This window comes from Apteryx mantelli, chromosome 30 (genome assembly GCF_036417845.1).
Source record: "Apteryx mantelli isolate bAptMan1 chromosome 30, bAptMan1.hap1, whole genome shotgun sequence".
NCBI classification, from domain to species: Eukaryota; Metazoa; Chordata; class Aves; order Apterygiformes; family Apterygidae; genus Apteryx; species Apteryx mantelli.
The window spans coordinates 3,142,770-3,170,697 of record NC_090007.1 but is presented as its reverse complement, the minus strand read 5'-3'; the positions used below and the strand labels follow the sequence as shown (position 1 = coordinate 3,170,697).

At 47.4% G+C, this 27,928-nt stretch overlaps 1 protein-coding gene across 4 annotated transcripts in view; it reads right to left on the bottom strand.

Moving 5' to 3' along the window:
- PTPRS (protein tyrosine phosphatase receptor type S) overlaps window positions 1–27,928 on the bottom strand; it is a 148,789-nt gene that overhangs the window by 59,884 nt on the left and 60,977 nt on the right. For all 4 annotated transcript variants that reach the window (XM_067312918.1, XM_067312919.1, XM_067312920.1 and 1 more), the window contains exons 3-6: window positions 21,882–22,027; window positions 20,778–20,919; window positions 12,364–12,552; window positions 2,534–2,644 (exon numbers count right to left, since the gene is read on the bottom strand). In XM_067312918.1, coding sequence (XP_067169019.1) covers window positions 2,534–2,644; window positions 12,364–12,552; window positions 20,778–20,919; window positions 21,882–22,027 — 588 coding nt within the window. The remainder of the gene's footprint in view (window positions 1–2,533; window positions 2,645–12,363; window positions 12,553–20,777; window positions 20,920–21,881; window positions 22,028–27,928) is intronic.

The following is a 27,928-nucleotide window of genomic DNA, read 5'->3' as shown; positions in this document are numbered from 1 at the left end:
CGAGACCCGGGAACGGGCGGGTCTCGCTCATCTTAAAGATTTCTTGCTTTTTCTCTTTTTTTATTTTTTTTTTATTTTTATTTTTTCTCTTAAGAATGTAAAAATGTGGGTAAAGAAAGTAAAAAAGAAAAAAACCACACCAACCTTCTCGTAGCTCTGAGGGATGTTAAGGGGGTTTGATGCGGAACACAATGACATGAGGAGAAGAGAAAAATAGGGGAAACACAGAGAGAGTAAAAAAAGGCCTTCTCAAGGCTGTCAGCTGCAAATTGATTGTTTTTTTTCTCTTAACCAAAATAAAAAGAAAGGAAAAAAAAAAAAAGGAGATAGTAACGACCCTTTTTCCTGCCTTCCTAACTTTCCCCCTCCCATCCAGCTAGGTACCTTTTGTTTAAGAACAACCAAGCTCTGTAAAGAGGTCAGACTGTGAGCAATCCAAATTCAGAATTAGCACCCGCGAGAGGTGCCAACCCTATTAAGGAATTGCCACTTCTTTAAGTTCATCTGCTCTTTAGAGAAGGGGGAGCGGAAACTGCACCAGGCAGAGAAGACCTGGAACAAAGGAGACCCCGAATCGGAAGCCCGCTCCCCCGGCCCGTGCCCCCGCCAGCCCCCGCACCCGGCCCTGCTTGCGCTAGCTCCACAATGGGACTGAATAAGGAAAAAGAAATAATTAGAAGGAGAAAAGAAAAAGCAAACAAAACCAAAACATTTCCTTGCAGTGTTAAAACTTACAACTCCTATCCCAGGTGTTCTATAGAGACAAGCATGTTATGGGAGAAACAAGTCAATTGGAAACACAAGAGTGTTCAAGACTCTTTAGAAACAAAAAACGGGAAGAAAAATGTGCATGAACTTTCCCGCCCACCAAAGCAAATCCATTCCAGAAATTTGTTACCTTTTCACGATATTAACACACAAGAAACAAGGAATTAAACAGCATGAAAAACACCCAAACCACAGGCCGAGCTTGCTTACACGGTGTTTTCTGCACTCTCTCGGCCGGCTAGTGCTGGCTTTGTTTATCAGGCAGGCCTCAAGTACACGCAGGCTAACTTTGGATAGAAAGAGGGCTATCCACCTGGAACCGAATCTTAGCCAGGTGCGGAGACAAGCAACTCGACGGTTACAGCCTTTGTCTCCTGGGTAGTTTCCGAGTGGCCAGAAAGGTAGAGGAAATTTATAAATAAAAGTATAATGAAAAATCCCCACATTTTTTCCTGTTTCTTTTTTTTTTTAAAAATAAAGAACCCCAAACATTCCAGCTAAGCTGTCTGCAAAGGATTTAGACCTGAATTAGTAGCATCAGATTCAAATTTACGTTCCCAGAAGAAGAATTTCGGGGCCCAGGCGAAAGGGCAAATTTCAAACGCAATTTTCCAGCTGGCCACAAAAGGCTATTTAAAAATTTAGCTTGGAAACATTAAATTATTAAAAGCCTTCTCTCCATGTGCATGTGATTTAGTGAGCGTGAGACACGAGAGAGAGAGAAAGAGAGAGAGAAAGGAGCGCACACAGGAGCATGGCTCTGCATTTGACTGCAGAATTAACGTGAGTGTAGGTGGGAGGCGCTTCCTCTGTCGATGGGATGGAAATGGGAACAGTTTGCTGGGATGTAACTTTTCTTTTTCCTCCCAATGGTATTTTGCTTTTTTAAAAAAAGCAAGAAGGGCCAGCCCTGCTCTCTCATTACCAAAAGGGTTTTGCTGTGGAAAGATATTAAACCAAAGCTACACACAAAATATGACAGGTCAGAGAGAGAAAAATAAGATAACAAAGAAAGCAGAAAAGCTATCATCACGCTGGGCGTTAGAACATCGAGGGGGCATCAAGCAGAAGCCAAGCCCCCTGTCATTTGTTCCCCGTGGTACTTGGGCAAAGGAGTTAGTCACTGATGGCAGAGATGGGTCCTGGCCATCTCCAGCTTTCCGTGAGTCTGTGCTCGAGGCCAGCGCTCACCCCGGAGGAACCAGCGACAAATTACTGCTGGTGAAGGGAAAGCCAGCTGAGACCCAGGGAAGCAGCGAGGATGCGGCCTCCTGTTTCAACATGGGGAGATCCAGGGGAGAGAACTCGGTGGAGGGGGCTGAGAGGATCCTCCCCTCCTCTCACACCCACTCCAGTAGAGCTGAAACCTTCCCACTTCCATCAAGCAGGGATCCTCTGGGAGAAAAGGGGATTATGGCCTCCTTGCAGCCAAAGCTGTTCATTCCCCACTGGGCCCTGCAGGCTGATGCTGGCAGGTTCTTGGGCACGCTATGTTGGATCACGCTTGGCTTCCCTGGGGGTGACTGAGCCTCGTATTGCTTCTCTGCAGCTCTGGCGCGGTGGCTGGAGCCCCCGGCAATGGGGAGGAAATCAGGGTGCACCAGGATCCCCCTGCAAGCTCAGCAGGGAACCGTAAGGATCCAACTGACAAATACCAGCGCTTCCCCTGTGCTCAGGGACAGGATCGAATCAAACCGCAGGGGACAAGGGAAGGCCACGGGGAGGGGAGCTGTTTGCCAGTTCTCTGAGCCGATGCGCTCCCTACCTCTCACGTAAAGGTTAGCGGGTGAAGAGTAGCGCACTCCCGCGCTGTTGCTGGCAACACATTCGTACTTCCCCTGGTCGGTCTCCTCGCTGCTTTCAATCTGCAGGCCACCTGGGAGGAAAGAAGAAGACCGCAGCAAAGACATGATCATCACCACTTCGTTTCATTTTTGAGAGAGAGAAATAGCATCGATTTCTTGCTTTCTCTTCCCCCTGGGCTAATACACATTGGAATGCTGCCTGGGAGCTTCGGGCTTTCAGCTCTGCATGTACTGAGCCCTGCCGACATCGTAGCTGGCGTCTGCGCTCAGTGTTATGGCTGGACACACGTCCCAATAGGAAGAAGAGAATCAATACTCTCCTCTAAACTAACTGTTATTCTGTACACTGGGATGATCAGCAAAAGCACCAAGTTTTGCAGCTTCTGCAGTGCAGGCATTCTGCACCAGACCTCAGGAAAATAGACTTCAATAATCCATGTTATTGGCATTCCCAGAAACCCATCAGCAGGCAGTTGACCATCCATTGCTCAGTTTGAAGCAGTGACCATAAAGGCGAAAGCGTTTGTCGCCCACTGCCCGAGAGCCCTGGAGCACTGAGAGCCCTGCCGGCTTGGTCCTGTGCCTCCCGCGGGAAGCCTATGGGAGACCCGGGCCAGTGTGAAAAGCCTGTTACCGCCAGTGAATGGTTCCAGGGGGAAATTCTGTAAATGCTGCCTTGGAATTTCTAAATTGCATGTGTGGTTTATGCTGACTGGGCCAAAAGGATTAAGGTCCTTCTTAAACCTGCAAATTATTTTGGTTTACAAGAATATACGCAGAGCCCATACTAAACACTCCTGTAAGCAGACATGCACTGATATGCAGCATGTAACTACATGGAAGAAAATTGCCTCTTTTACCTCAGAAGGCTTAATTCCTGTAAAACCTCAGTTAAAATACATACTACATAAATAATTCAACAGGCTATCAAATGTTTTATGCATTATAAGTACATGATTATACTACAGATATGGACAGAGCTCACATGTGCTACGACTATTAACTCCCAGCCCTGAAAAAAACTAAGCAAAACAGAAAAAACAAACAATTCCAGCTTAGTGTAACATTATTGATTAAATCTTAAGTGAGAGAAGGGCAAATGATATGGTTGTTGCAGATACAGCCTCTCCAGGAAGGAAAACCAAGGCATCCACGTGAGGAGGACACAGAGCTCGCATTCCTCGGTGTGTGCATGGGTGAAAAAGGGTGTTGTGTGGGAAGACATGAGGTGGCGAGAATATTTACGAGAGGGAAGGGGTGTGATAGTGTGATTCCTGCCAGGATCCTCCGTGTCTGGCAGCTCCCAAATGTAGAGCAGATAGAATTAGAAAAACACCTCTCCGCCCAAAACCACCAAACCAAACCAAACTCTCATCAAAAGAATCTGTGGGTATTTCAATACAACAGAAGGAGTTTGAAACCCAGTGGACTGAAGCTTCACATTGAGACTTCACAGCTGAGCAGTTTCCATACAGAATTAAAGCTCTAGCACGCTCTGTCGTCTGAAAGCTCCACTTTGGTGGAGAGCTGCGTCAAGCAGGCTTTCCTAGAAGTTTTTGTTAATTTGGACAAATCCGTGGGTTGGTTCGACTAGCTCCAAACGGAGGCTTTATTTGGCTCATGAATATTGCTTGTTTGCATGGGGAACGCAAGGGGAGACGAAGCCACATTCCAGAGTAGGAACAAAATGTTGAACGTGCAGGCAGGCAGGCAGGCAAAGCCAGTCTTGCCTACACTAGACAACTAAGGACTCGCCCCTTTACTCTTGACCACTGCAGCTTTGCTGGTGAATGCAATAGTGGAAATTATACTGTAGGGAAGTCAGTGAGCTCTCAGTGCTTGTCATGAGCCAATACAGAGGATGTGTGACAAAAATACCTCACCTACAGCACCTCCTATTGCTTTCCCCAGCAGAGAATTACAGCCTTTTAAATTTGCAAGTGTAGATGAAGCCAAAGCAGGGTGTTCTGAGGGGCATGCACCCAATTCCTGCTGACTTTCGATGACAGCTTGAGATCTAACATCCTCTTGGCTCCATTAAAGAGACAGTGCAGAAGCTACTTACCAAGAGTATCTTTCCCAGAAAAACCTAAGGGTAAGAGAGTGGAGAAGAAAGGGAAAGAAGGCTCTGAAGCCAAACAAATTAGTACACTGAGATGGTAAGTGCTGAAGATCTGATTGAGCAAAGGACTGGGAACCTTTCACCACCATCAATGGCTTGGGAGCACTTTGCACCAATCAAGAGAAGGCCCTAGGTATTTACCAAGCTTTGACAGTATTTAATGCCCAAGATAAACTTCAGTCCTTCACAGTCCTGGAGAGATTAGTTCTTAAAATTCTGCCATAAATCTGAAGCAGCAGAGCCTGAGACATTATTAGAATAACAGTATCAGTATTACCAAGTGCACCCAGCAAACAGAAATAGACATTATAACTGTATATAAAATAAAGACAGATATAATAAAGAAATAAATATCCAGAGGTGAAGCAGGACAAGAAAACATAGCAACAACAACAACAAGAATTTGGATTGCACACAGGTCAATGAAACGGGAACTGAGTGGAGAGAGAGGTGTTTGGAGAGTGGGTGAGTGAGTGAGCTGGGGGTGTCTTACCTCGGATCGGTGTACCTTCTGCAAAAAAAACAAAGAAAAGAAGTGAAAAGACTGTAAAACCCCAAACATCTGGACTGCCTGTGGGAAAAGGACCTGACCCAAGGAAGACAGTTCCCTGTAGGACACTTCCTGCACTACCTCATCTTAAATTATAGGGACAGACTGAAGAGGGTTCGGGTTACTCAAAGCTGGGATGTCTTTTTTAAAGCAGTTCAATTCAGTTGGCAGTTTACAGAATCACCACTGCACTTGGCTTGAAAACTATTGAGACTGGCTCCATTTTGTTGGTAAGAACGGAAAGAAAGTCTTCAAGCTCTCAGCTAACATTAATGTTTGCTTCTTGCAGAACATACGATAAACCTGCATTTGTCTTCATCACCCCTGGGGAGAAAGGTTGGTATTATAACCGCGTTACTCCAGTCAGGGAAAGACATCCAGGTACCTTGCAACACGTGAAGAGTTGCAGGTTCTGATCCTAGCTCTGCCAGAGACTTTCCAGCTCCAAACTTAAATTATTGACACAGATGCATGTGCAATTTAATGCATGCCTTTATCAGGACCTTCAGTTATCCTCCAGTGGCTCCACACAGCACAGAGATTGAAGCCAGATGTTCTGCACAAAAGAAGGTCAAACTACTGCTCAAGTGATATAGGCAAAGAGGTACCTCATGCAACTGCTTTGGAAGCCTCTCTAGTGCCAGTGCAGGAGACAGTGTGCTTGGGGAGACAAAAGCCCTGCTATGCTTGCCTACTGCCTGCATCTCTTGGGTTCTTTTTATTTAAACCCCCTCCAATTGTCTCTAGTGCCTGACATGAGTTTTCTGCCTAAGCAGGTCTCACAGATGAAAGGAAGTAACTTTGTGGCTGGTGAACCATGCCACAGTCATGGATCAAATCACTGTCTCCCCATTTGACCTCCTGAGGCTACAACCATCTTCCTTTGAAAACACGGCAGGTCCTTTTGCTCACATTGGCATTCAGACTCGTCACACAGCTTATTAAAGAAGGGTTTTTTGGTTGGTTGGTTGTTTTTTACCCCAATCCTGAGAACAGGGCAGACTCCGCAAACACTCATTCCAAACTTTGCCACTTACAAGGGAGAGATGCAAGTGCTCCTCTGCAATCTTACCGCTGTCGTTCTGCAGCACCCTCCAGCCAGGGCAGGCACAGCATGCTATAAACACAGCCTCACACTGGTGAGGTACAGCAGTATTACCCCCACTTTACAGATGGGGAAACTGAGGTAGAGAAGAAGCAACTTGCCCAAGGTGCCAAAGGGAATCTGCAGCAGAGGCAAGAACAGGAGTCAAGGCCCGCTGTGTGCCAATCTTCTGCCTGAACCACAAGACAATCCCTTCCCTCCTTATCCTTCAGCCCTGCTCATCCTTCTTGTGCTGCGGTTCAATGCTCCATTTTCAGGATAGAAGGTAAAAATTCATAGATACTGATTATGGCTCACCTTTATCTTTTGAAGGAGACAAGGGAAAAGAGATGTTATAGTGTTAGGATATTAGGTTCTAATTATATTCAACTTCTAGTTAAGAGGTTAGGTTATTTGCTAGAGAAAAGTTAGCATCTAGTTAGGGTTAGGAACTAGCTAAGGTTAATAAAGCAGGCTGGTTAGCTATCAGGACAGGGGTTGGAGAGAGAGCACGTGAAAGAGAAAGGGGTGGGAGGAGCATGTACTCGGGCGGATCTCCACGCAGGAGACGGCAGAAAGGTCTTAAAAAGCGAGAGAAAGACAAAGCAGCAGAGGGTTATAGATCAGTTCAGTGGAAATAAAAACAGCCTCTGATACATCCTTCTGTCTCAAAACCGGAGTGAAAATCTGCCATCTGTGGCACAAATCTGGAACAAGGCTAATGGGAAGAGTGTAGAGGAGGGGAAGAGACCCCGACATCACCCGCTGCTCTAAAGCTGCTTTGGCCTCGGCTAAGCCTGGCCATTCCTGTGAAGGCTCACTCTAATTGACAGGAGAAACACACTCGAAGTTAGGGCTACGTAAGCATGGAAGATAGGATGGCAGCCATTGCCTTCTTGCGTCAGCATAGTTTATCAGTCCCTGTTCCCTCTAAGTGTCAGCGCTGCCCCTGGAAATGGGTTGACAGCAGCTCTAGTGCTCCTGGGAGCGAGACAAGCCAAGCAACGCCACCCTGGTCTTTCCAGTTCTAACTCTGGCATATGGGACGTAGAGGCGAGGAGCAAAAGGTCCCTTGCAACACGGTCCATACCAGGGAGGGAGGGGACAGAATTTGAATTGAAATGAGATCAAGTAACTTGAAAGGCAAGAACAGTAATTTGAAAGGTGGCAGGGACACAGATGGTAGATTTTCACTATTGGAGTTTCACATCTAACTAGCTTCATGTTCAGTTTAGGGGCAGCAGGATGGTGCTAGAAGAGGATCTGAAACAAATTAATCTGTTTTAAAGTACACTGACAGGTCTCCTAAGAATTCCTAAGGACTGTTGGGGAGGCTTCTGTGTTCACCAGCTGGCTTGCCTGGTGTCCTAACAGTTCATGAGCAAATACATGAGGCTCACCACTGTCCAGGGCAGAAGCAGATAACCGGCTTTGCAGGAAGATTAAAGAGGCAACCTAGATGTTGATCTTTCAAGTGAAAATCTGGGTTTAAGATGCCACATGCAAACTATTCATATTGCCTTCCACAGCATTCCAGGAAGAGGAAATCTGCCTTTTTAGGGCAAACTTTGAGGCTGCATGAGCCCAGATGGCCAGCTTCAAATTCAGCAACAGAGGCAAAGGCAGCTGACCCCATAAAGCATTTGTCTCTGCATTATAAAGGCCCAAGACGGTGCCAGGCTGAAAACCACGTGCAGGTGTCCCCCTCTACCACAGAAGATGGCATCTGCTCTTCCACGATGCCCTCTTCTCACACAGCAAGCTGCCTACGGATCCTCCAAGCCTTGAAAACAAGGAGAGGAGGAAAGACACCATTGCCATGGCAATGACAGAAAACACATCCCCACCTTCTGTCAGGCCACGTGTGAGAACATGTGTGTGCACTGCTCCTCTCCTGAGGGCTGGAGAGAGCCTTCTATTCCAAACAAGCAAGCAATCATCAAGGGTCTTCTGCAATTTTAAAATGCCGGATCCTGGCTGACAGCTGCAATTGCTACATCTCTAATCACAAAAGGGGACTTGGCGCAAGGAGGAAGTGTGACGTGAGTTCTGCAGACAGGCTCCTGGCTTCCCAAGGGATGGAGATGATCTGCGGGGGGGTGGAGGGGACACTTCTCCCTTTCTCAACCCTTTCCAATAGCCAATGTCCTGTGATTTACAGCCGCAATTTGAAAACGCTGCACCCCCACCTCTCCCTTCAGAAAATGCCAATAACTCTGTTAGATGTGAAACTCCAAGACCTCCTGCAGGTGTGAACACAATTATCACAGTTCCAGGGTACAAGCTATTGTGTAACTGGGGAATTCCAGGACAACTGTTGCTAAGTTACAAAAAAAATCTGTCCAATGTTAGGAGGTTAATATTTAGCTGTTATCTCTTTATATAGATATATTAATTAGGATGATTATTATTATTTTTGTAGCCTGCAATACCCCTGTGGAAGTTGATTAAGAGGGCAGAATATCCTTACTGAAAGAGTTAGTAGAAGAAATGCATAGCATGCCTCTCAAAAAGCTGTTACGAAGGAATTAGTTTAAAGGGCAAGGGTTACAAATCCGGACATTAGCAGGTTTGGGGTTTTTTGTTTTGTTTTGTTTTGCTTTTAAATTGAACAAACTTACCAAAGGTCTCTGAGTGTAAAAATAATGAAAAAAAGAAAAAAAGAAGAAAATAACTTTGTTATAACCAGTTATTTAGGAAACAGAAGACGACACACAAGACACAGAAGGTTTTAGTGTTTCTATTATATAAGAAGTTGGCTGCACACTGCCTCTCGTTATCCCCCCTAGGTGGCACGGGCGAGCAAAGGACATTGGCTTCTACTTGAAGTGTCCCGAGACAGCTCGTGTCAGAGCAAAGCAGAAATATCCATTTCTCTTCCACCAACAAGACCACTTGAACTCTTAGACAACCTGGGTCTCTAAGGCTGAGAGGCGCATAGGAGTCTAAGGAAGGCAGGGGCCTAGAACAGAGGTTCTCCCCATTCTCCTTTGATTCACAACTCAGCTTTTCATTCAGTCAAAACCCTCAAGTGTTAAAAGACTTCCAGTCACTTGAAAAACGTATTTGGAGATGGAGAGGAGGAGAAGAAACAACACTGGATAGAGAAATGCCTCTATGGCTAATGTCATATCACTTCATGATGTGAATATAATGACCATCCTCTCAGAGGTCCCTTTACATTGCCAGTGAAACACTGAGTTGTTTTAATATAAATGAGAACCAAATCTGGACATGGCTACCCAATTTTGCAGAGCTCCGTGTATATGACATTTTGCTTGTACTATTTAATGAGCTAATTTGCATGTTTGCCACTAACTCGCATATCAGTAAAAATTCAGTCCTAAACACCCTCCATAATAAAGCAGCATGGATTCCGCCCTGATGACTTCATCGCCATGGCAGAATTTGGGCAACTGTCCTGTGCTGGCTGCTCTATCAGCCTGCCTCTGTCCCGGGCTCCATCAAGGAGCGATGCACAGTCAAGTCTTCACTGCCCAAACAGCTACTGGCTTCTATGCCAAGTCTGTTAGCACACAAGCACAGAGATAAGTTGTGATTTAGTACCAGGGTCACTTCTCCTCCCTACACTCCTGTTCACAGAAGGATCGTCAAACACCCATTAGTTGGCTATAACTGTTAATCCCCAAGGAGCTGGCCCGGAGTCATACTGATGACCTGTGGGTGAAAGACTCTGAAGCTCATTAGCAGTGTCCTGAAGCATCCAACCCCCTAATGTGTGCTAGTGCTACACTTCTGGCAGCAAAGTTTGTTTTCTGTAAAGATAAATGTGTTAAATTAAGTTCTGACACTAGCAGCACTCACATCATCAGCACTCAAGCAGGTATCACCTTGCATACATTACACTCAAGTTACAAATATGCACTTGAATCTGCTCTGCCTTGGTCTTAAAACAACTCCTTTCCACTGGCCAAAATACTAACACAGTACAGATGACCCTGACGTAAATGCATTTTTCACTTTCTCAGGCCTTTGCATCAGAGAACATGCAAGTTTTGAAAGGCCACAAAAGCAGACACAAACCAGGAAGAGAACTCAGAAGTCCTGACCATCAGTCCTCCAACGTGACCAGGAGTCCGCACTCCCTTTCACAGCAGGGACGGAAGCAACAAGTTTATGCCCTTAAGGACAACAGGGATGTGTCAGGCTTTCACCAGTTTACTAATTCAAAGCAGCTGTAAATGAGATTAATTCTTGGCAGGTATCTTCAGATTTATCAGAAGGGCCAAGGGCCTTTACCCTAAGGCTAACCAATTCACTGGAATAAAAATGCAGCACTCAAGAGGCTTTAAGGAAAACACCAGATCAAACCCAGTTAAGGAGTATAAAGGCATTCTATCAAGCTGATAAGTGTATTAAAAATAATCTGCCTGTGTATTACTCACACTTCAGATCATGGTCACAGAGCGTGACATAATTCTAGTTTACCTCTCATTATTTATGCTGAGTGATTTTTTTTATTTGCATTTGACTCAGCTTTCACAATAAAAAGGGCAGGTCAGTCTCATCTGTGTTTGTGGGATTCAACAATACATTCAAATCCAGACAAAGCAGCATCTGCGTTTAAGTTTGCTTCGCTGAATAAGGATGCATTTGTGCAGGTATATGAAAGCTTCACTGAGCTGGGACTATAGTGAATCTTTATCATGGGTGGCCCACAGAACTAAAAATCTTTATATAGATCCTTTGTCAAATATGGCAAGAGAAAAATCAGGTGGTTATGTTGTCTGATGTTCAGATCTAGCATTACAAGAGTCAGAACTGATTACTTCAGAGACAGCGAAGGTCTGGGTAGAAGTAGTTGGCTATCACCTGACTGGCTGACTTGTAAAATGTCAGATACCCACATAGCAACTCCAGTTGCTACACTGAAGCCTCTGCTCTCCCTTTGCCTACAATAATGCCATTCCTTTGCCAAAAAAAACTCTCTTAAAAATGCTCCGTCTTGGCCAAAGGAATGTTCTGAGTAGTTGAAGCGACTTTAGCACTTGCTAAGCCTAACCACACACATGCTGTTCTCTCTAGGCTGGGTCAAAGCAGTCGGTCCAAGCAGTACTTAGATTACTTTTTGGTTTAGCCTTTGTCAGATGTTAAAGGTTCCAAAGGTTGCTTCATATTTGCAGTTGTCAGAGAGAAACTAGAGGCTTTTAAGTTGAGAAATGGAGGTGCTTTATCGGTAGCAATCAAAGATAAATACACCTGTGTCCTCCTTGCACACCCAGACACGCACTCGCACTGTGAACTGGGAGATTCAACAAGTATACAAACAGTTCCTGAAATGTGAATATTAAGAGATGTCACATTGACACACGCACAAAAACCAAACAAACAAACAAAAAAAAACAAACAAAAGAGACAGATGGACAAGCAGATGGGGAAAGACAAGAACTGACAAGAGCCACAGAGCTGGGGTACATCTGTTCATGGAGATCCACTCCATGGGCACTCCATGGGTTCACTCGCGAATGCTCAGAACTGCTCTCCAGAGATGACTGCAGGGACCTGATGCCAGAAAGATTCTGCAAGAGCTGTTCTTCAACCCCAGGGTTGAGGGGCTCCGTCTACACCAACAGGATCATGCTTCAACAACAAGAGGCTGTCTGAGCTGCAGACCCCATCCTGGCTGCATGTGGTCTAAAACGCCATGCTTGCTGTAGTGGTCTCTCTCTTTCTTCCTTGCCCAGTTTTTGGTCCGAGGAGGAACCCATCAGTCCCCTTCTGACTCCCACTTCCACCTGAGCTGGAAGAGCACCGTTATCCGGGACAGCAGGCTAGTTACAGTCCTAGATGGCAACTAGCTTCCCTGCTGACTATGTTTCTTGTGTCAGCTAGGCAGCAGAGAAGGTGAGGAAGATGGGATGGAAGGGAAAATACTCCAAACACTCCTTGGGTAAGAATGGGAGTCCCAGAAATGAAGACAAGCTAATGCCCCAGTCCACTCCATTGGGGCCCATATCTGTCAGCAGCCTTCTCTGTTTCAGAAACCTCTGAGCATTCTCTTTAAGGACCTTACCTGATCTCAGCTGTTTTATTCTCCCATTGCTGGCGCTGGGGTCGACAGGCAGGAAATCTTTAAACCAGGTGATCTCTGGGTCTGGGTTCCCACTGGCTGCACAGAGCATTGTGGCCGTTCGTGTCCGCTCCACCACTTTCAGCTGGGGCCCCATATCAATGTTTGGGAAGCCAGGAGGTAACTGATCCTCTGGTGGGGTAGAGAAGAAATGAAGAGCGGTTAAACATGATTAGGGCTCAGGGCAGCTGAAGTTTAGTGGAATACACTGAAGAAAGCATCAGGTAGACTTGCTGCCCAGGACTCCTGTGCAATGCAATCAAAAACAAGGCTACAGAGGTCCATAGATGGCCTGTGAAAATACATTAAATAGTCCAATTTACTAGCTTATGCATTTCATGTGACTACTCTAATGTCCCACGAGAAAATTCTACAGTTAAATGCAATCTGTTAGTCCAAAAACTTTGGGGCAGGAGTATAGTCATCACAAAGTTTCTCCAGACCTTGCACTGAATCCCTCTGCTAGTTAAGTGACTTGCACTTATTTGTTTTTACAGCAGAAGCTGTGCACACATATGACAAAGATCCCTGCGCTGCCAAGTACAGTCTATACAGGTCACACTTGAAAGGAAAGATTCCTCTTCCCCCTCCAAGCCCCACCGTACGGAAACAAACCGCACAGGAGAAATAATGAAAGTGACTTCGTGAAAAGGCTTGTCAAACACACAGTGGAAACTAGGAGAGAAAGGAGAGGAGAATATCACCCAGCTGTGGTTACCAGAGGGGACACACATAACAACAGTAAGCCAAGTGCTGTCAGACAGGGTGTGATTTTTAGATTTATTAACTCAGAGTGCTGCTGCCCTAGAAGAGGAAGGATGTGGCACCAGCACCTAGAAGACAGCTCAACAGAGCTCCCTGCTTCCTCTCAATCTTGCCGTTGCCTTCACTAACGAGGGCGAGGAGGGCAATCCTAACTGATGTTGACTAATTTGCAATAACTAATATAAAACCACAGTGCTTCCCCCACAATCTTTGTCATGACCTCCCAGCTCACGCAGAAGAGAGCTCTCTTGGGCTGGCTGATGCAGCCCAGGAACATGCCGTGTTTTCCTACAAGATGCATCTCCAGGGGAGGGCAGCTGGGAAGGAGGCTGCAGCCCCCATGGAGAGAGTTTACAGGGAGTCTCTGTCATTTCAAATGACACATGTTGAGGAATCCCAGACTCAGGAACCTATAGCATCAAATCCATCCCAAAAGCGGGTGAGGGAACAGGAGGCGAATAACACAGGGGGTTTTAAAAAGGTGGAATTTTTCAAGAAGCGACATGGACCTTGGTCAGCCCCCCACTGACACCAACAGGAGCTCTCGCAATGGCCGCAGAGAAGGGCTGGAACCCCCTGCTTCGGTGCTCAGCTTGGGAAACCTCCTCGCCAACAGCAAACGTGACAAGAGCTCGTTTCGCACTGCCGGCACACTGTGTATCAGAAGTAACAGAGCCAAGCTCCGTACCGCTGAACCAGGGACAGTGGAACAAATGCAGAAGCTGGCGGCTTCGCTTTGGTGGTGCTGAGGACACTGGGTGCCTTTTCTGTTGGCTGAATTGCCAGATCCCAGCATTGGTCTATAAAGAGCTCCAAACGCGTGTGATTTGGGTAAGAGTTACTCCACACGCTGTGCCTCATGATTAAACTTCCGAAAACCTGTGCAGATCATCAGGGCAGAGCCAAAGGTTTGTGCAGCGCTCTGAAGTTACTCAAGGCCAAGAAATTCTTGTCTAATACTGTTATTAGCAGTGCATAGCTACTGCGGGGAAGAAAAGGGTTTAAATGCCTCGATTGTGTGTTTGAAAATGGACATTGTTTCCTTTCTCTGACCATCCATGCAGGGTTATAAAGGATCTATTGTGACTCACTGGAGAGTGAAATGTATTAACCACACCTCTCTCCATATATCAAAGGAATCTGTCCATAAACAAAAACACACACCATTTTATAACTGCTAAAGCAATACAGATCTCCTAGCATGGACAACTTACAGAAGTATAAAGGGGTAGTCGTTTTGGTGCATTTTAAGCATCTCTGAACCAGGGAATTACATTCTAAATAGAGACACAGGCATCTTTAACTAGGGACTGAACCGAACCTTTGAGTTCTCCGTTCACCAGGCTGTGCTTGGGCGTTGTAGGAGTCTCCAAACAGCGTGTGCTCCTGCAAGTCATGCGTGCTGCAATACCCCAGCCCTCCCAGGAGGGAGCTCAGGACGGAGGGACCCTGGGAATTGCTTTGCCTTTGCACAGCTTTCAGCCAGGCTTTTAAAGTCTTCTCTTCCCTTCTCCTATTTAACCAGGCGGTGGTGTGTTGTTAGGGAGCCGCGGAGCCGCTGCCGCATTGGCTGCAGATGACATCATTATTGATCACTGCTTTTATCCTGCTCCCTGGTGATGCTACTCCACCTGGCTCAGACCCGGGTCCGTTAATTTCACGAACCAGTTAATCCGCAGAGAGAATAGCCCTCTTGACTGGCAGGGTGTCTGTGCGTGCACGTGCGTGTGTGTTGGGGGAGGCCTGCTACAACTATTATTACTGAGTGTTTCTAATTAAACAAAAATGTTAATCTTGCAGCACATTGTGCAGAATTCCTCTGAGTTTAATTAAAACAACTGCGACTAGAGGCGTGATCAGATTTGAGGATCAGATCAGCAAAGGAAGCATCTCAGAATATCACATATTCCACTGATTCAAGTGCTCAGATTTCCTTCCTGCCAGGAAAGTGAAACTGTCTTCATCCCCTAACAATTGGATTCCCTGTAATAATGCAATTACAGTCTCAACTCAATCCCCACAAGACATGCACACACATGCCCTACCACCCTCCCCCTCAATCCCCAAACACCAGTCCAAACCTGTTACCAAACAAATAAACAAGGAATGGCTTGGATTGTGAATTCTCTTTCTAAAAGCAGCCCAGGCGACTGCGAGAAGACAGACCCGAGATGCAAGCTGAAGCAGCTTGGAGGGCACATCTGGGCAGCTGCTTGCCACTGAGAATCTTGCTCTCTTATGCAGGCAAATATTTTCACGTGTTGCACTTGCCATATGAATAGATTCTCTCAAGCACCTTGTGCAAACCTGCTCTTGGACTATTTTAAAGGCCTCTCCTGAAAAAAAGCTGGTGAATTACCTCAAGGCCATTGGACAAAGTATGGTAAGAAAGAGGGCAGGAAGAGGGAAGGAGGGAGGAAAGGAGAGAAGAGAGGAGCACTTCAGCACTCATTTATAATAAATCCGACTGAAGGACATGCTCTGTGTTGGTTCACGGCACACCATGAACCAACCTGGGCGCATGAGCTGACACACACACAGTCATATGAATAAAGCAAACAGAGACACTGGTACTCGCTGTCTCCTTGTCACTCTAGAAGTTGGCAGTTCTGTGTTTAGATAATTAGCTGTGCTGGAAATGAAGATGATGAAGAAAGATAAAGCGGGTGTTGCTGCTGCTCTTTTTCCCGCAGGGTGTGCTTAGTTGTTTAATAATTTAGAGGAGGAGGAGGGTGTGAGCATGTACAGACTCGCTATGTATTGAATGCAAACAGCTACAATAAGGATGTTGTTGAAGAGGAGGAATTTTTTGCCCTTCTCTGGAGATATGCAGCCCAGCTCATAGACGTTGGCGGGTCCCTAAGCAGTCAGCTATCCCCGCTTCGAGGCGGGGGAACCAAGAACAAAAGAGATGCAGCAACTTGAGTAACACTAGTTTTAAGCAGAATCAGGATCAAGATTCAACACTCCTGAATCTCATTCTTGCACTTTTCATATAAGTTTACGACCACCAAAGCTGCCCCTGCCCCAACAGGTATCCCGGCTTTATACACCTGACAAAATTACTTAAGCAAGTTCTTTCCATCAATATGTATGCACCTATGTCTTAGTTAACTGCAATCACACTTCCCAAGACAATTTAAATACATGCCAGGAATTTTAGTAACATGCTCTGCCTTTTGATTACATATATTTTCATCTGAGAATCTTGCTATGAAAATATCTAAGTAGCCTAGCAATGTTACTAAAAATTCACATGGTTATAGACAATAAACACACTCTTGGTAATGCATGTTGGACTTCATAACTGTGTAGGCAATACACCGCCTTCCAGACACTAACGTATCCCTACGTACACTCCTTATAAAGGCATCTGAGTTAAAGTCACTCCGATATTATTCATCAACTATAAAACTAATCTGCTTTCAACTTGGCTTGATTTTCAGGTCATTATAAGAACAGCAAAACAAGACAAGTTTGAAGAAAGTGTGCCAAGAGCTTTTCAAGTGGTAAGGTAACATTTCAGAAGGGCCAGCTTCTCTTAAAGGCGTGCTTTTGTGGGACTTGATGCTTTCTACTGAGCATCTAGAACTCATTTTTGTTTACTTGTTGCTAACCTAAAGCCAACAATCACAAAAAACAACAAAACAGCAGAGACTTTGCTAGGACTTTATACTCGCCCACACCAGATGTCCCCTTTGAGTAGAAAATGTGTGAGAAAAATGTCAGGCCAGAACTGTTAGAGAAATGTATGAATACTTCATAAAAATAACAATCAAGAATCACATGAAAAGAAGTTTTGAAAGCCTGTCTGTAGCAGCCCGAATCATACACTGGTAATAACTACCACTATATAACAGCAGTTTTCCTCAATTTTCCAGAGTGCAGTAATCCTCCAGAAAAGATAGCATTGGCCAGTATTCAGTGAGCTGTCGGGCCCGAGAAAATTCTGTTCCATTACACTTAACCGGACCCAAGCATTGGTTTTAAGGGGATCAATGTGCAATTCACGTTGCATTTACTAAGCACTCACAAAGGGTAACCGCCACGGAACGCCCTCTGTCAACTTCAGGAAAGCAAAGAGCTAAGCCCTGCCTTGCCCCCGCTTGAAATCCAGCCTGCCGCCTCCCAGCCGTGGAGGCAGCACAGGCAAAGAGTTGCATCAAGGCTCCCCTGCCCGCTCAGCCCAGCCAGCTGCTGAGAGCACAGCACAATCCTTGGTGGCATCTGCACGGCTGCTCTAGAGAATCTGTGTCTCAGGCTACTAAAGAAGGGGAGCAAAAGCATAAGCTGTTTACAAGAAGCAATAATTAAAAAAAATATATCTTTCCTGGGAGCATGGAGCTTAGAGAAACCGTACCAACTGGGAGCTGGGGTGCCTGTGTCAACTAACTTACTTTCTGTCTAAGCCATAATGAAAAACTACAGCAGCTGGAGTCAACAATAACTGCAAAATGCCTCCCCAAAACACTTCCTTTCCTTTTCTTTGGACTCTGCAAGAATCAGATTTGCAGGCACTATGTCTAGCCAGCTGTGGAAAGAACAGCAAGTCCCCAGAGCTCTATCAAAACTCGGATCCCTTGAGAAATAGAGCAGGAAGGACAAACAACCAGCAGAGTTGGTGTTAAGAGACTGTGGATAAGTTGAATGGTGTCCATCACAAGCTTTGCTTCTCAGAAGCTCGGTCCCAAAGGTTTCCTCTCCTGCAGCTTCCTGTTTTTAAGTGAACACATGTGGATTTCTATCAGGGTCTGATCCAGGAGTAGTCATCTGCATAAGCAAAAAAGGTTGTACTCCCAGTCCCTGCAGCAGCTGCATCTAGTAGGGAAGAAGGTTTTCTCTTCTGTTCTTCAGACTGGCTGCACTGGTGCTGCAGAAATCCCATAACTGTTCATACATGTGTATAGCATGAAGGTGCACACATGTATTTCTAACTGTGATTACAACAGCACAGCCAACAGGCTGCAGAATTACTACAAACCCCATTCTGCAGAGTTTGTAACAGCTGGGGCCCAGGTTTCCATACTCCACAGCATGCCAGGGTAACAGCTTCTGCATATGACAGCTCACATTCATCTCCAAGCTGTGGAGCAGCCCCCATCTTTATGTTAAGCATTAGTTCTGAAAGTGAGAGAAGAAAGACAGAAAGGAGGAGGAGGCATTGCAAGGAAGGATAGAGAAAAGACAAACAGAAGAGTGGGTGAAAGCAGAAGGGGGGAGGAAAAAGAGAGGAATAGATGCCAGCATGCTAACTTTGTCACTGTGGAAGTTAGTGGATTTGTGCTTTGTCCTTTTAACTCTCCCAGCACTTAAAAATGAGGATAAAGAGGAGACACTCTCTGCCATGTGAAAGCTAAGGAAATGTCAAGCAAAGAATAACTCCAACTGAGCAGGGAAGGTGAGGGTATGCTGTAAAAACTACATCCTTGACGCTCTTCAACAACCTGTTTGCCTAGGCCTGCAGCTAATTACCGCTCCTTCAAATTTCATGAACTAGATATCCTAGCTGCTCTTGCACAGTCAGTTAATAAAGCTACCTAACAAGGTCCTGTTAGGCAAATGGAGCAGGAATGCTTGTGGAAGGCAGCACAGTGCAGGAGCAAAGCACACAGTAATAACGTTCTGGTGGAATCAGCAAAGTATGTAATTAGTGAAGTGGTGGGGAGATGTAGCTCCTGTTCCATCGCCTGTCTCTCTAGCTGACACGCGTGCAGTGCTGGAACCGGAAGGAAGAACTGCAACAAGACATGTACAAAGAACCTCGATTCCTAAGGACAGTCACTGAGCACAACTCGTCATTCCCCATACGTTGCAGTTTGCTTGCTGTGGAGAGTGCCTTACAAACACTGCAAGAATCCACAGGATTTGCTAGGGCAGCAGCTGGAGGACAATGTTCTCTCATGCCACTGCTCTTGGGTAGATTCAAAGGACAGAAATTTTGAATCACAGGACATTTCTCCCAAGCTGTCACAGCCCTCAAGGAATACATGGGAGTAAGATGAAGAACAAGGCTCACAGCCCTCTGGGATAACCACAGCTAGACTCACTCTTGTCATAAAGCCTTGTTCCAGTCTCTTGACAGAGACATCCCACCACGTGCTGCTAATATAAGGTTAAATGGCATGCCAGGCAGAAGCAAAAGAGTAGCACAAAGACAAGTGCACCTGCACAACCCTGTCAGGCATGACTGGACCATGGGCCTGCATGCTCAAAGGCAGCCAGGGTCTTGACAGCACAGAGCCTGCCAGGTGGGCAGCAGGAGGAAGATTCCTAGCACAAGGGAGGTAAAGGGCTTTGCCATATGCCCTTTATGTTTGGCCTTTACTTACTGTTGTATGTTAGGGATTTGCACACAAATTTAGCTCTGTACTGTTAGGGATGTGCTCACTGTCGTTCAAACAAAAGGACTTCAGATGCTCCTGGAGCGAACACTGAAATTGCTGGAGAAAAAGCAATTGGCATGCAGATAAAGCCACCACTTAGCCTTATGAGGACCACACACACTGCCAGGAGCACCTATAGCCGTCACTAGCAATGCTGGCTGCAGAAATAACTGCTCTTACTCCAAGTGTCCCTACCCAAAAGCCCACAGCATTCCTATAGCACGTCCTGCTGATAGCTCCATCAACAGCTAATGCCCCCAAGCTAACTTCCCCTTCAGGAGCTCTCAGTTATCCACCACACCCTATGGGCCTTTCTGCCAGGATCACTTGACTTGTGGTTTGAACTGTGAACACCATGCATCTTTTCCCCTAAAGCAAGTCAGTTTTAGCAAGCAGCCTGGCTTAGTTTTTCATGTAGCAGTTTTATAAATCTCCAGGATAATAACAATAAACATCCAGAGGCATCTACAGCAATAGCATATTGTGCCCTCCCCCACATCAGGTTCAGGGAGCATATTTCAAACAGATGACACGAAGGAGGAATCCATGTAAACATCCTCTATAGTGCGGACAAGTGAAAAAAAGAATCAAATGGAGAGGAGAAGTGTTCTTGGAGAGTACATGGAGCAAAATATCTCTGGGAAGAGGGAAGGAGCCTAGAAGAAGGGGGAAGATGGGTATCCTGCACAAGGAAAGATGCTGGCATTGCTACCAACTGCAAGCATGAAACCCTGCAGATACATATCATCTTAGCCTCAGCACATTAAGTGATTCCTCAGTGAAGCTTTTCCTCAGTGCCTAGATGGAATGGTATCACATTTCAGAGGAGGAGGATGGAGCCTTTCTTGTGCTGCTCATAAACAAACCTGGGGATGGAATTTTTACTGGAAGGGAGGGAAGATCATAGAAACATAGGGTAATCCAAGTTAGAAAGGAATTCAGTCTATCATCCAATCAAACCCTCTAAAGAGGTCCTGTTTTAGCAAGCAGCCTGGCTTAGTTTCTTACACAGCAATTTTATGACTCTCTGAGGTAATAACAGCAAACAGATCTGGCAGGCCAGAATGGACCAAAAAAAAAGGGGGGGGGACTTTGTGCCTTGTCCATGAGCTGTTTTGTGACAGCCTTCCCTCATCTGAAGGAAGGAGAAGCTGAAGGGTCCCTTCTCCCCTGTGACACCTACACAAGGCAGACAGGCATGCTCTTTACCTCGGAGGACGGTGAGCTTAGCGTGGACGGTGACCTCCCCATGAGGGTTTTGAGCAACACACTCATAAATGTTCTCATCCCGGGGAGTCCGGAGGGGCTGGATCCTCAAAACAGCACCTGCACTTTCATCAAATTCAATTGTCTGTGGGATAAAGGGAGACACAGACATAGTAAGCATCCTTGGGGTGCAAGTAGGAGGTTCATCCCTGCTTCTACAGGAGGCACCAGCATATATACAAACATGCACACTCACAAACACACTCCTGCAGCTGCCCCAAAATCCCCTAAACGTAACCAGCATGGTCAGCTTCTCTCTCACTCTTCATTGACCTCCAGGTGCCAGAAAACTGTCCCATACCAAACTCTCTCCCCAGCCTACCAAAGCTGCTATGCACATCTCAAATGCTCTGAAGCATTGAGCAAGGGTTGGGGGGGGGGGGGGAGTATAGACTGGGTGTTCAGTGTACATCTGTGGAGAAAGAGGGGGACATGGACCAAGGGAAAACAAAATAAAAATGACAAACCCCTGCTCAGCCCACCACCTGCCCGGGCAGCTGACACCGCAACGCTCCTCTCAGCACACAGCTGCCTGGCAAGGCAGAGTCCCACAGCGAATTCCACAGGATGACCTCCTAGTCCTTGTTCTTCCACTCTCACTTCTATCTAAACAATACCAACGGCTTGGGTCTGGCTGCCAGAACAGTTACAGACATTGTAATGTTCACTTCAGGCTGTCCCAGGGTTAAAATAATGAGACATGGATGGGTATGAAAGGTGCATGTACAGCTGAAAAAGCACCAGCTTAGATGGGATTTCTAGGGAAAGGCAAAAGGCAGCTTTATATAATATCCCAAGCGGGGAAAAAAATCAACAAAACAAAAAACTCCAGTAGTGTAAGTGGGCCAAGTTCTCTTTTGCTTTGGAACAATCCCAGCTGTTGACATGGCCAAGAGCTTGCATCTCACTCCCGCAGCTAAAACTCCTCCTCTTCCAAGCCTCCCTTTATTATCGTGTCTCAGAACGGCCAAAGAATGGCCCTAGCTGCTTGGTGTTCGTCTCTCTCTTTGTACATACACACACACAGATTTCTAGGACACCTCTTACCTCAAACCTCTGGGAGTTCACTTTCTTCCCTTTCTTGTTCCAGGTGACCCGTGGCTTCGGGTCTCCAGTCGCTTGGCATACAAAGGAGGCCACCCCTCCTGACACACCAATTTGGTCCACAGGTTTTTTAATGAACACAGGGGGACCTTTAAAAAAAAAAGAAATGTCATTATTGACACAAGGAAAGACAAACTCTAATAAATACTGGTTGTAATTAATCTCAGCGCTATCACTGCTGTTCTCTAATGATCCCAGATAAAATTAAACCTCGTAGCTCATTTGAAAAGAACATTCTTTACCTCCATTTTACATATGAAGAAACTAAAGCACAAAATGTTAAGGGCCTGATACTACAGTTGGATTTAAGTGAGGTGATCCTGCAAAGCCTCTCTGACTTCTGAAGAGTGGACTTCTGAACTGTTTTGCACAGGGGAAATTGCCCACACAAAGCCAATCTAAGGATCATCACCAAAAGTCCATGGTAGAGCTGGAAACATTATCTAGAAGTACTGAATTGCAATCCCCAGATCCCACCAGATGAACAAATCACCACAGAATGGGCAGGATTTATAGCTACCCAAGGCAAGGGGAAAGGGTGGGAGCACCATGAAATAAATGGGGCAGGAAAGTAGCACACAAGGATCTTGAAGATGATGGTGTGAAATAGGCTGAGGGTGGCTTCGGGATGTGAAGCATCCTTGGCTGTAGCAGCTCTATTTTCATCTGTAAACCTTCTCCCTGCCCCTCACCGATTCATTTACACAATGACGAGCAAGCCATCTTTTGGAATAGGCAAGCTGATGCGATGCAGCACAACAAACCAAAGTCATCATCATTTTAAAATAAACCACTTGTCAAGACCAAGAGCATGGCAGCCAAGTCTGCAGTCTGTTCCTGCAGTTCCCCCTTCCCATCATGAGACATCTGAGAAAAACAAGGAATTCATACTGCTAAGAAAAGAAGCCAAAAGCTCCTCCAACCCCTCTCATAACCAGCTGCTCAAAGGTGCAGTGAGGCCTGAACACACACACGCTCAGCCTGGGGCTGCATTTTAACCAGCCTGGGCCCAAGGGCCCAACACTTGAGCTTGCAGCACGCCTGCCACTGACTCCCATCCAGGCCTGATGGCCTTCAAGAACACGCCTGCAGGGAGGGGAGAGGACGCTGGGATGGGTGTTGCAACCAAGGAAGGTGTCAGGGGCCTTCTGATGGGAGGAAGACAAGGACAGGAGCATCTGTGCAGAGCCCCCACCTCCTCTACCCGCAGGGAATACCTCCTTCCATACTCTAACCTGTTTTCCCTCACAGTTTCCTCTCATCTAGTTAGCTTAAAATTTATTGAAATATTTAAATCACAAGGCCACAGCTGTGTTCAAATAAAATCACTCAGATCATAAAGTTGCCGTCTGTTATTCTTGAGGAAAGTAGACCACATGACTGTGAAATGTGTATATTTATATGTACATATTCAGAGTCTATAAAACAAGATGCAAACTGCCTACCAAAGAGCTTCAGAAGAGGGCAAATGGTAGCTAGAGAAAAGTTTTCAGGGTCTTTTAGGGGTCGAAAGACAAAAGGAAGCATTCCCTCCTCCCTGCCTGGTGTGGCCAGCAGTATATAAATAAAAGCTACTGAGCAAGCTCATGTGATGCAATCAAGCATTTGTTTCCATGCTGGAGGTAAATACAATTTGTTGGAGCTGTTTATGTCCCACCGAATGCTGTGTGTACAAAGCATTAGATTTATAAATATCTAAATCTATATTTAGAGGTCAGAGTCGTCTTTGCAATGTTACAGCTAAAGGTTACCAAGTAAGTGACTCTGGAGGCACCGGCAGTGGGGAAATCTGTCTTCCACCTGAGCAAGGCAAAGCCAAAACTTTGCTTCAGGCTAAGATATAAATGCTCACCCTGCCTGCAACCTCACTTCTATCCTCTCTTCTCCTACGTTCAAAATCTGAAGAGTTTGCAGAGGTCAGTTCTGAAGGTACAGCCAAAAACGACCAGGCCTTTTTAAGAATAACCTATTGATATAAGTTCACAACCTAAAATGAAAGTTCCTAATACTCCTTAATGTCACATATGTGCTTAAATGGGTGCAAGCAGTGCGATTAGAGAACAATTGATGAAAAAAAAAAAAAAAAGTATTTCTGGCCTAGAGAAAGGGACCGTGCTCCAAAAATTAGAGAATGAACGGGAGTCATAGTTCAACAGTCCGTGTTAGGACCTCCATTGACTTAGCATGTGATCACAAGCAAGCTGACTTGCTCTGTGAACACGGCTTTCCTGGGCTCATCGCAATGCTGAACCGCTGGCAATAAAGTCACTTTTGGAGAGTGAGAGAGAAACAAAGGAAACCAAAAATCCCTCTCAGACAATCCATTAGATTTTCCTGCTCACTAGGAAAAGAGATGAAAATCAAAGCTGGAATTATTGTTTTAAAATCGTCCAAGTTTCCGAGCCCCAGACTTTGATCCCCCTCCTGCTCCAATAAAACATCCATCGTGCTCTCCACCTATGCACCCCTAGTCACCACCGCGCCTGTCACGCCAGCCCACGCCACTCGCAGAACAGCCCTCTCCCCTCGGGGAAGGAGAAAGCCAGAGCTATCACAGGCAAGGTGGCGATGACACAAAGCTGAAACAAATTCCTCCGTGCCGCGTAGGACTGGCGCAGTGCCGCCGCACCAGGTCTGGCACGCAGCGCGACACGCCGCGAGGATTCCTGCCTCGGCTCCGCAGAGCGCCTCGGAAGCCTCCGAAAGCAGGAGGAAGGAGCCATGCGACAGCCAAACACCGCGAGCATCCTTGGAGGGGCTTATGCCAAGGCTGCAGGGCCTCCTTTTAAAATAAACAAACAGAAATCATTCAGAGACGGGCGTTTTCCAGATGACATGCACAGAATCCAGCAACTTCTGTATCACTTCGCCAGTCTCCCCTTATGGAAAGGGGAGAACAAATCAGTCTTGGAAAAACCGAGTTCAAGCTCCACCTAGGTTTTGTGGTCCCATTTTCTTTCCTCCCTTTCTCTGCTTGCCAAGCAGCACAGCCTGGTTTTTGCAGTATCGAAACAGGAGTGGAAGAAACTGGAGCTTTAAGGAATTTTCCTACTAGGAAAGGTTGCCTGTGAGGTCTGGGTCTCGGGAGAGAAGGCTGCAAAGCCTGGAGGACTGCTGTGTACCTGTGACTCTTCTCTACAGCTTAATGGAAAGCCATCGAGTCAAACAGAGCCTTTCCCTGCACTCAGCTGCCGCCCACCTCCCACGCACTCCCCAAAAGCGACAGCCGGGGCAACCGACACTTCTCCACCAAATGAGCACCCGCTGCTGCTGCAGCTCCTTCCTTCATCCCTTCATGTGACACCAAAGCAGAAAAAAGTCCCTCGAGTGCACTCAAGTATAAAGAAACCGTCTCCTTTCTAACAATATGCAGACGCCAAAACAGTCCGAGGAGCTTTACAGCAAAGAAGCTTGAAAGATGCAGGAGTGGGGAAAAGGAGGGGACATCTCACCCTTTAAACCCAAACGTCCCTCAGGAACTGCTGCCATGGTGAATAGCGAGCGATAGATGAGGAGCGAGGGAGACAGGCTGGCCAGCATATGCCTGTCTGAAACGTCAGAAGCCAAAGACGGAGAAAGGCATGGAGACCCCAGAGGTGGTTTGAGGGGTGGGAGAGGGGCAGGAGCACAGGGGGGCTTTACTCAGCTGAGCTGACAACTGAAAGGGGGGGGGGAAAGCACAGCTAGGGACATGCCCCACAGACCCCTTTCTTCCCCCACGCCTGGTCTCCTGGCAGCCCCTCCTATCACCAGGGTTCATGGAGGCCCAGAGAGGTGGGCGATACGTTCAGCCCTGGAGAGCGCACCATGGGGCAGGCGCAGCACAGTCCTTCCCCACACTGTCCTAGAATACTCCAGGCACGGCGAGGAGACGCTTCTCCAAGGGCTGAGAGGAAAACCCACACCAGCCCTGCTAAGCCATCGAAGGAAGCACCGGTGGCGGAGAGAGCTGCAAAAAAATGGGGTGGGAAGTGCCAGGCTACTTCCCAGCTAGCTGGGGAGTCTCCCAGCACAGACCGGCTGGGCAAGACCTCAGTAACAACCTTGCATGGCTTGGGCAACTCCGTCCACGAGGTGGACAGGTGAGGAGGTGACCCGCCTGGGCACGAAACGCAGCCACGTTGTCTCCAAACACGGCCTCCTTTCCGCATTCATTTCCACATTTCAGAGATGGTAGACCAGAGCTAGCCACAAATGGGGGAAGGGGCAGAGGCGGGTCACGGTAGGGGAATATCGACTTCCCCGGGCTTTTCTGAGACAAAATTGATCTTGAAGCGTTTCACGGCAGCCTTCCTGATCAATGCCGGTCATCCTCCCAGCTGCCCTTGGCCGAACCCACCCCCGCCCCGGGTGCTTAGTCAGGAATATGGGACAACCCGGGAGACGTATGGGGTGGGTCAACAAGAGCAAATCGCAAGCAGCTCCACCGTCCTCCAGCCTGGGCTACACAAGCTGCCTTCCTCATGTGCACGCACGGACGGGCCCTGCTCCGCACTGCGAAGCCCTTGAAGGAAAACCTCAATCCTGCCGGACACTGGGCCGGCTGGTGGCACACGCGGGGGGAACCAAAACGGCTGGCAGTAAGACCCAGCTCCAAATCACACTGTGTCCCACTGACGGGGACGGGGACAAGGCGCCCGCCATGTCCCTTCTCTGCCCGCGCAGCCCCAGGGCGGCGCCGCCGGGGAGGCCGCGATGCTCCGTTGCCATAGCAACCGGCCTGGGCCTCCCCGCGCCGCGCAGGCCTCTCCGCGCCGCGCAGGCCTCATGCATCCAGCAGGCTCTTGGGGGGCTGCGGACACCTTCCCACCTTTGCTCCTTCTGGCCCCCCGCCACCGCCGGCTTTCTCCAGCCCCACGGCAGGGACCTGCGGCTGCTTTTTAGACTGGGAAATTCACCTCCGCGCTTCGCGGCAGCTGCTTCCCTCCCCCAAACCCCGCAGCCGCTTCCAGGAAAGCACCTCGACAACAGGGCCGCAAATAAAGACAAACCACTTAAATTCCTTCACCCGGCCCCAGCACGGCGAGCTGCGTGAGCCTGGCTGGAAGGGCCCCCTCGCCCACCACGGCAGGAAAAAAAAAATCCGCGGAGACAAAAGACAGTCACCGAACACATGGTCTGAAAGGTTTTGCTTCCATTTCCAGTGCCCCTGGCGCCCGCAGCCAGCTCGCTGATGGAGGCCCACATGCCCGCCCCGCTGACCCAGGGAGCCCGCACACCAGGAGCTGCGTTTCTGCCCCTCCCGCGGCTGCTGAATAAATGCCCATTTCCCCCCCGCCACGGGGAGCGGAGAGGGACTCGCAGCTCTACCCGCAACCGGCCAAAGAAAATAGAGGAAAAAAAGCAAGAGCACAGCACGCAGGCCGTTTTCTTGCCGTTTACACCGACTTTTCGCAGAGGCCTTCCTAAACTCACGGGGCAGCTGCCCTTGTGCCCACCACTCCCGGTCCACCTTCGACACGTGGCCCGGGGGTCCTGCAGAGCTGGCCACCTCAAAAGTACACCCGCTCTACAAGAAATGGGGCACGTTAGCCAATGTCAACCATTACCTAGCTCGGACGTGCCGAGCAGATCAAAATTCACCCTTCTGCTTTCCCAGAATGAAGGTGAAAGATGGGGCAGTTAAACCAGTTATGGTCAAGGGGTGTTTTGCTGTTAGCACACCCCAACCTACTCGTCCAGGCTTCAGATGATCCCCATAATCGGGATTCAGGTCTCTTGCTTGGATGCAAATTATCTGTTGACCTTGGGCATTTGCCCTCCCCCTGTACCTCTGTCTGCCTCGTGGAGCGCCGAGGTGACAATCCTCATTTCTCACACCTGCCTGCCTTGGTCTAGACGCTAGCAGCGATTTGGAGTAAAGGAGGGTTTCTGAGCAGCTCTGCTCAGCACTCAGCGCTATAGGTGGTCTTGCACACAACTACAGCCTCTAAATATTACAATACACAGGAAAAAAAAATAACCAGGCAGAATCACTAAGGACAGAACTC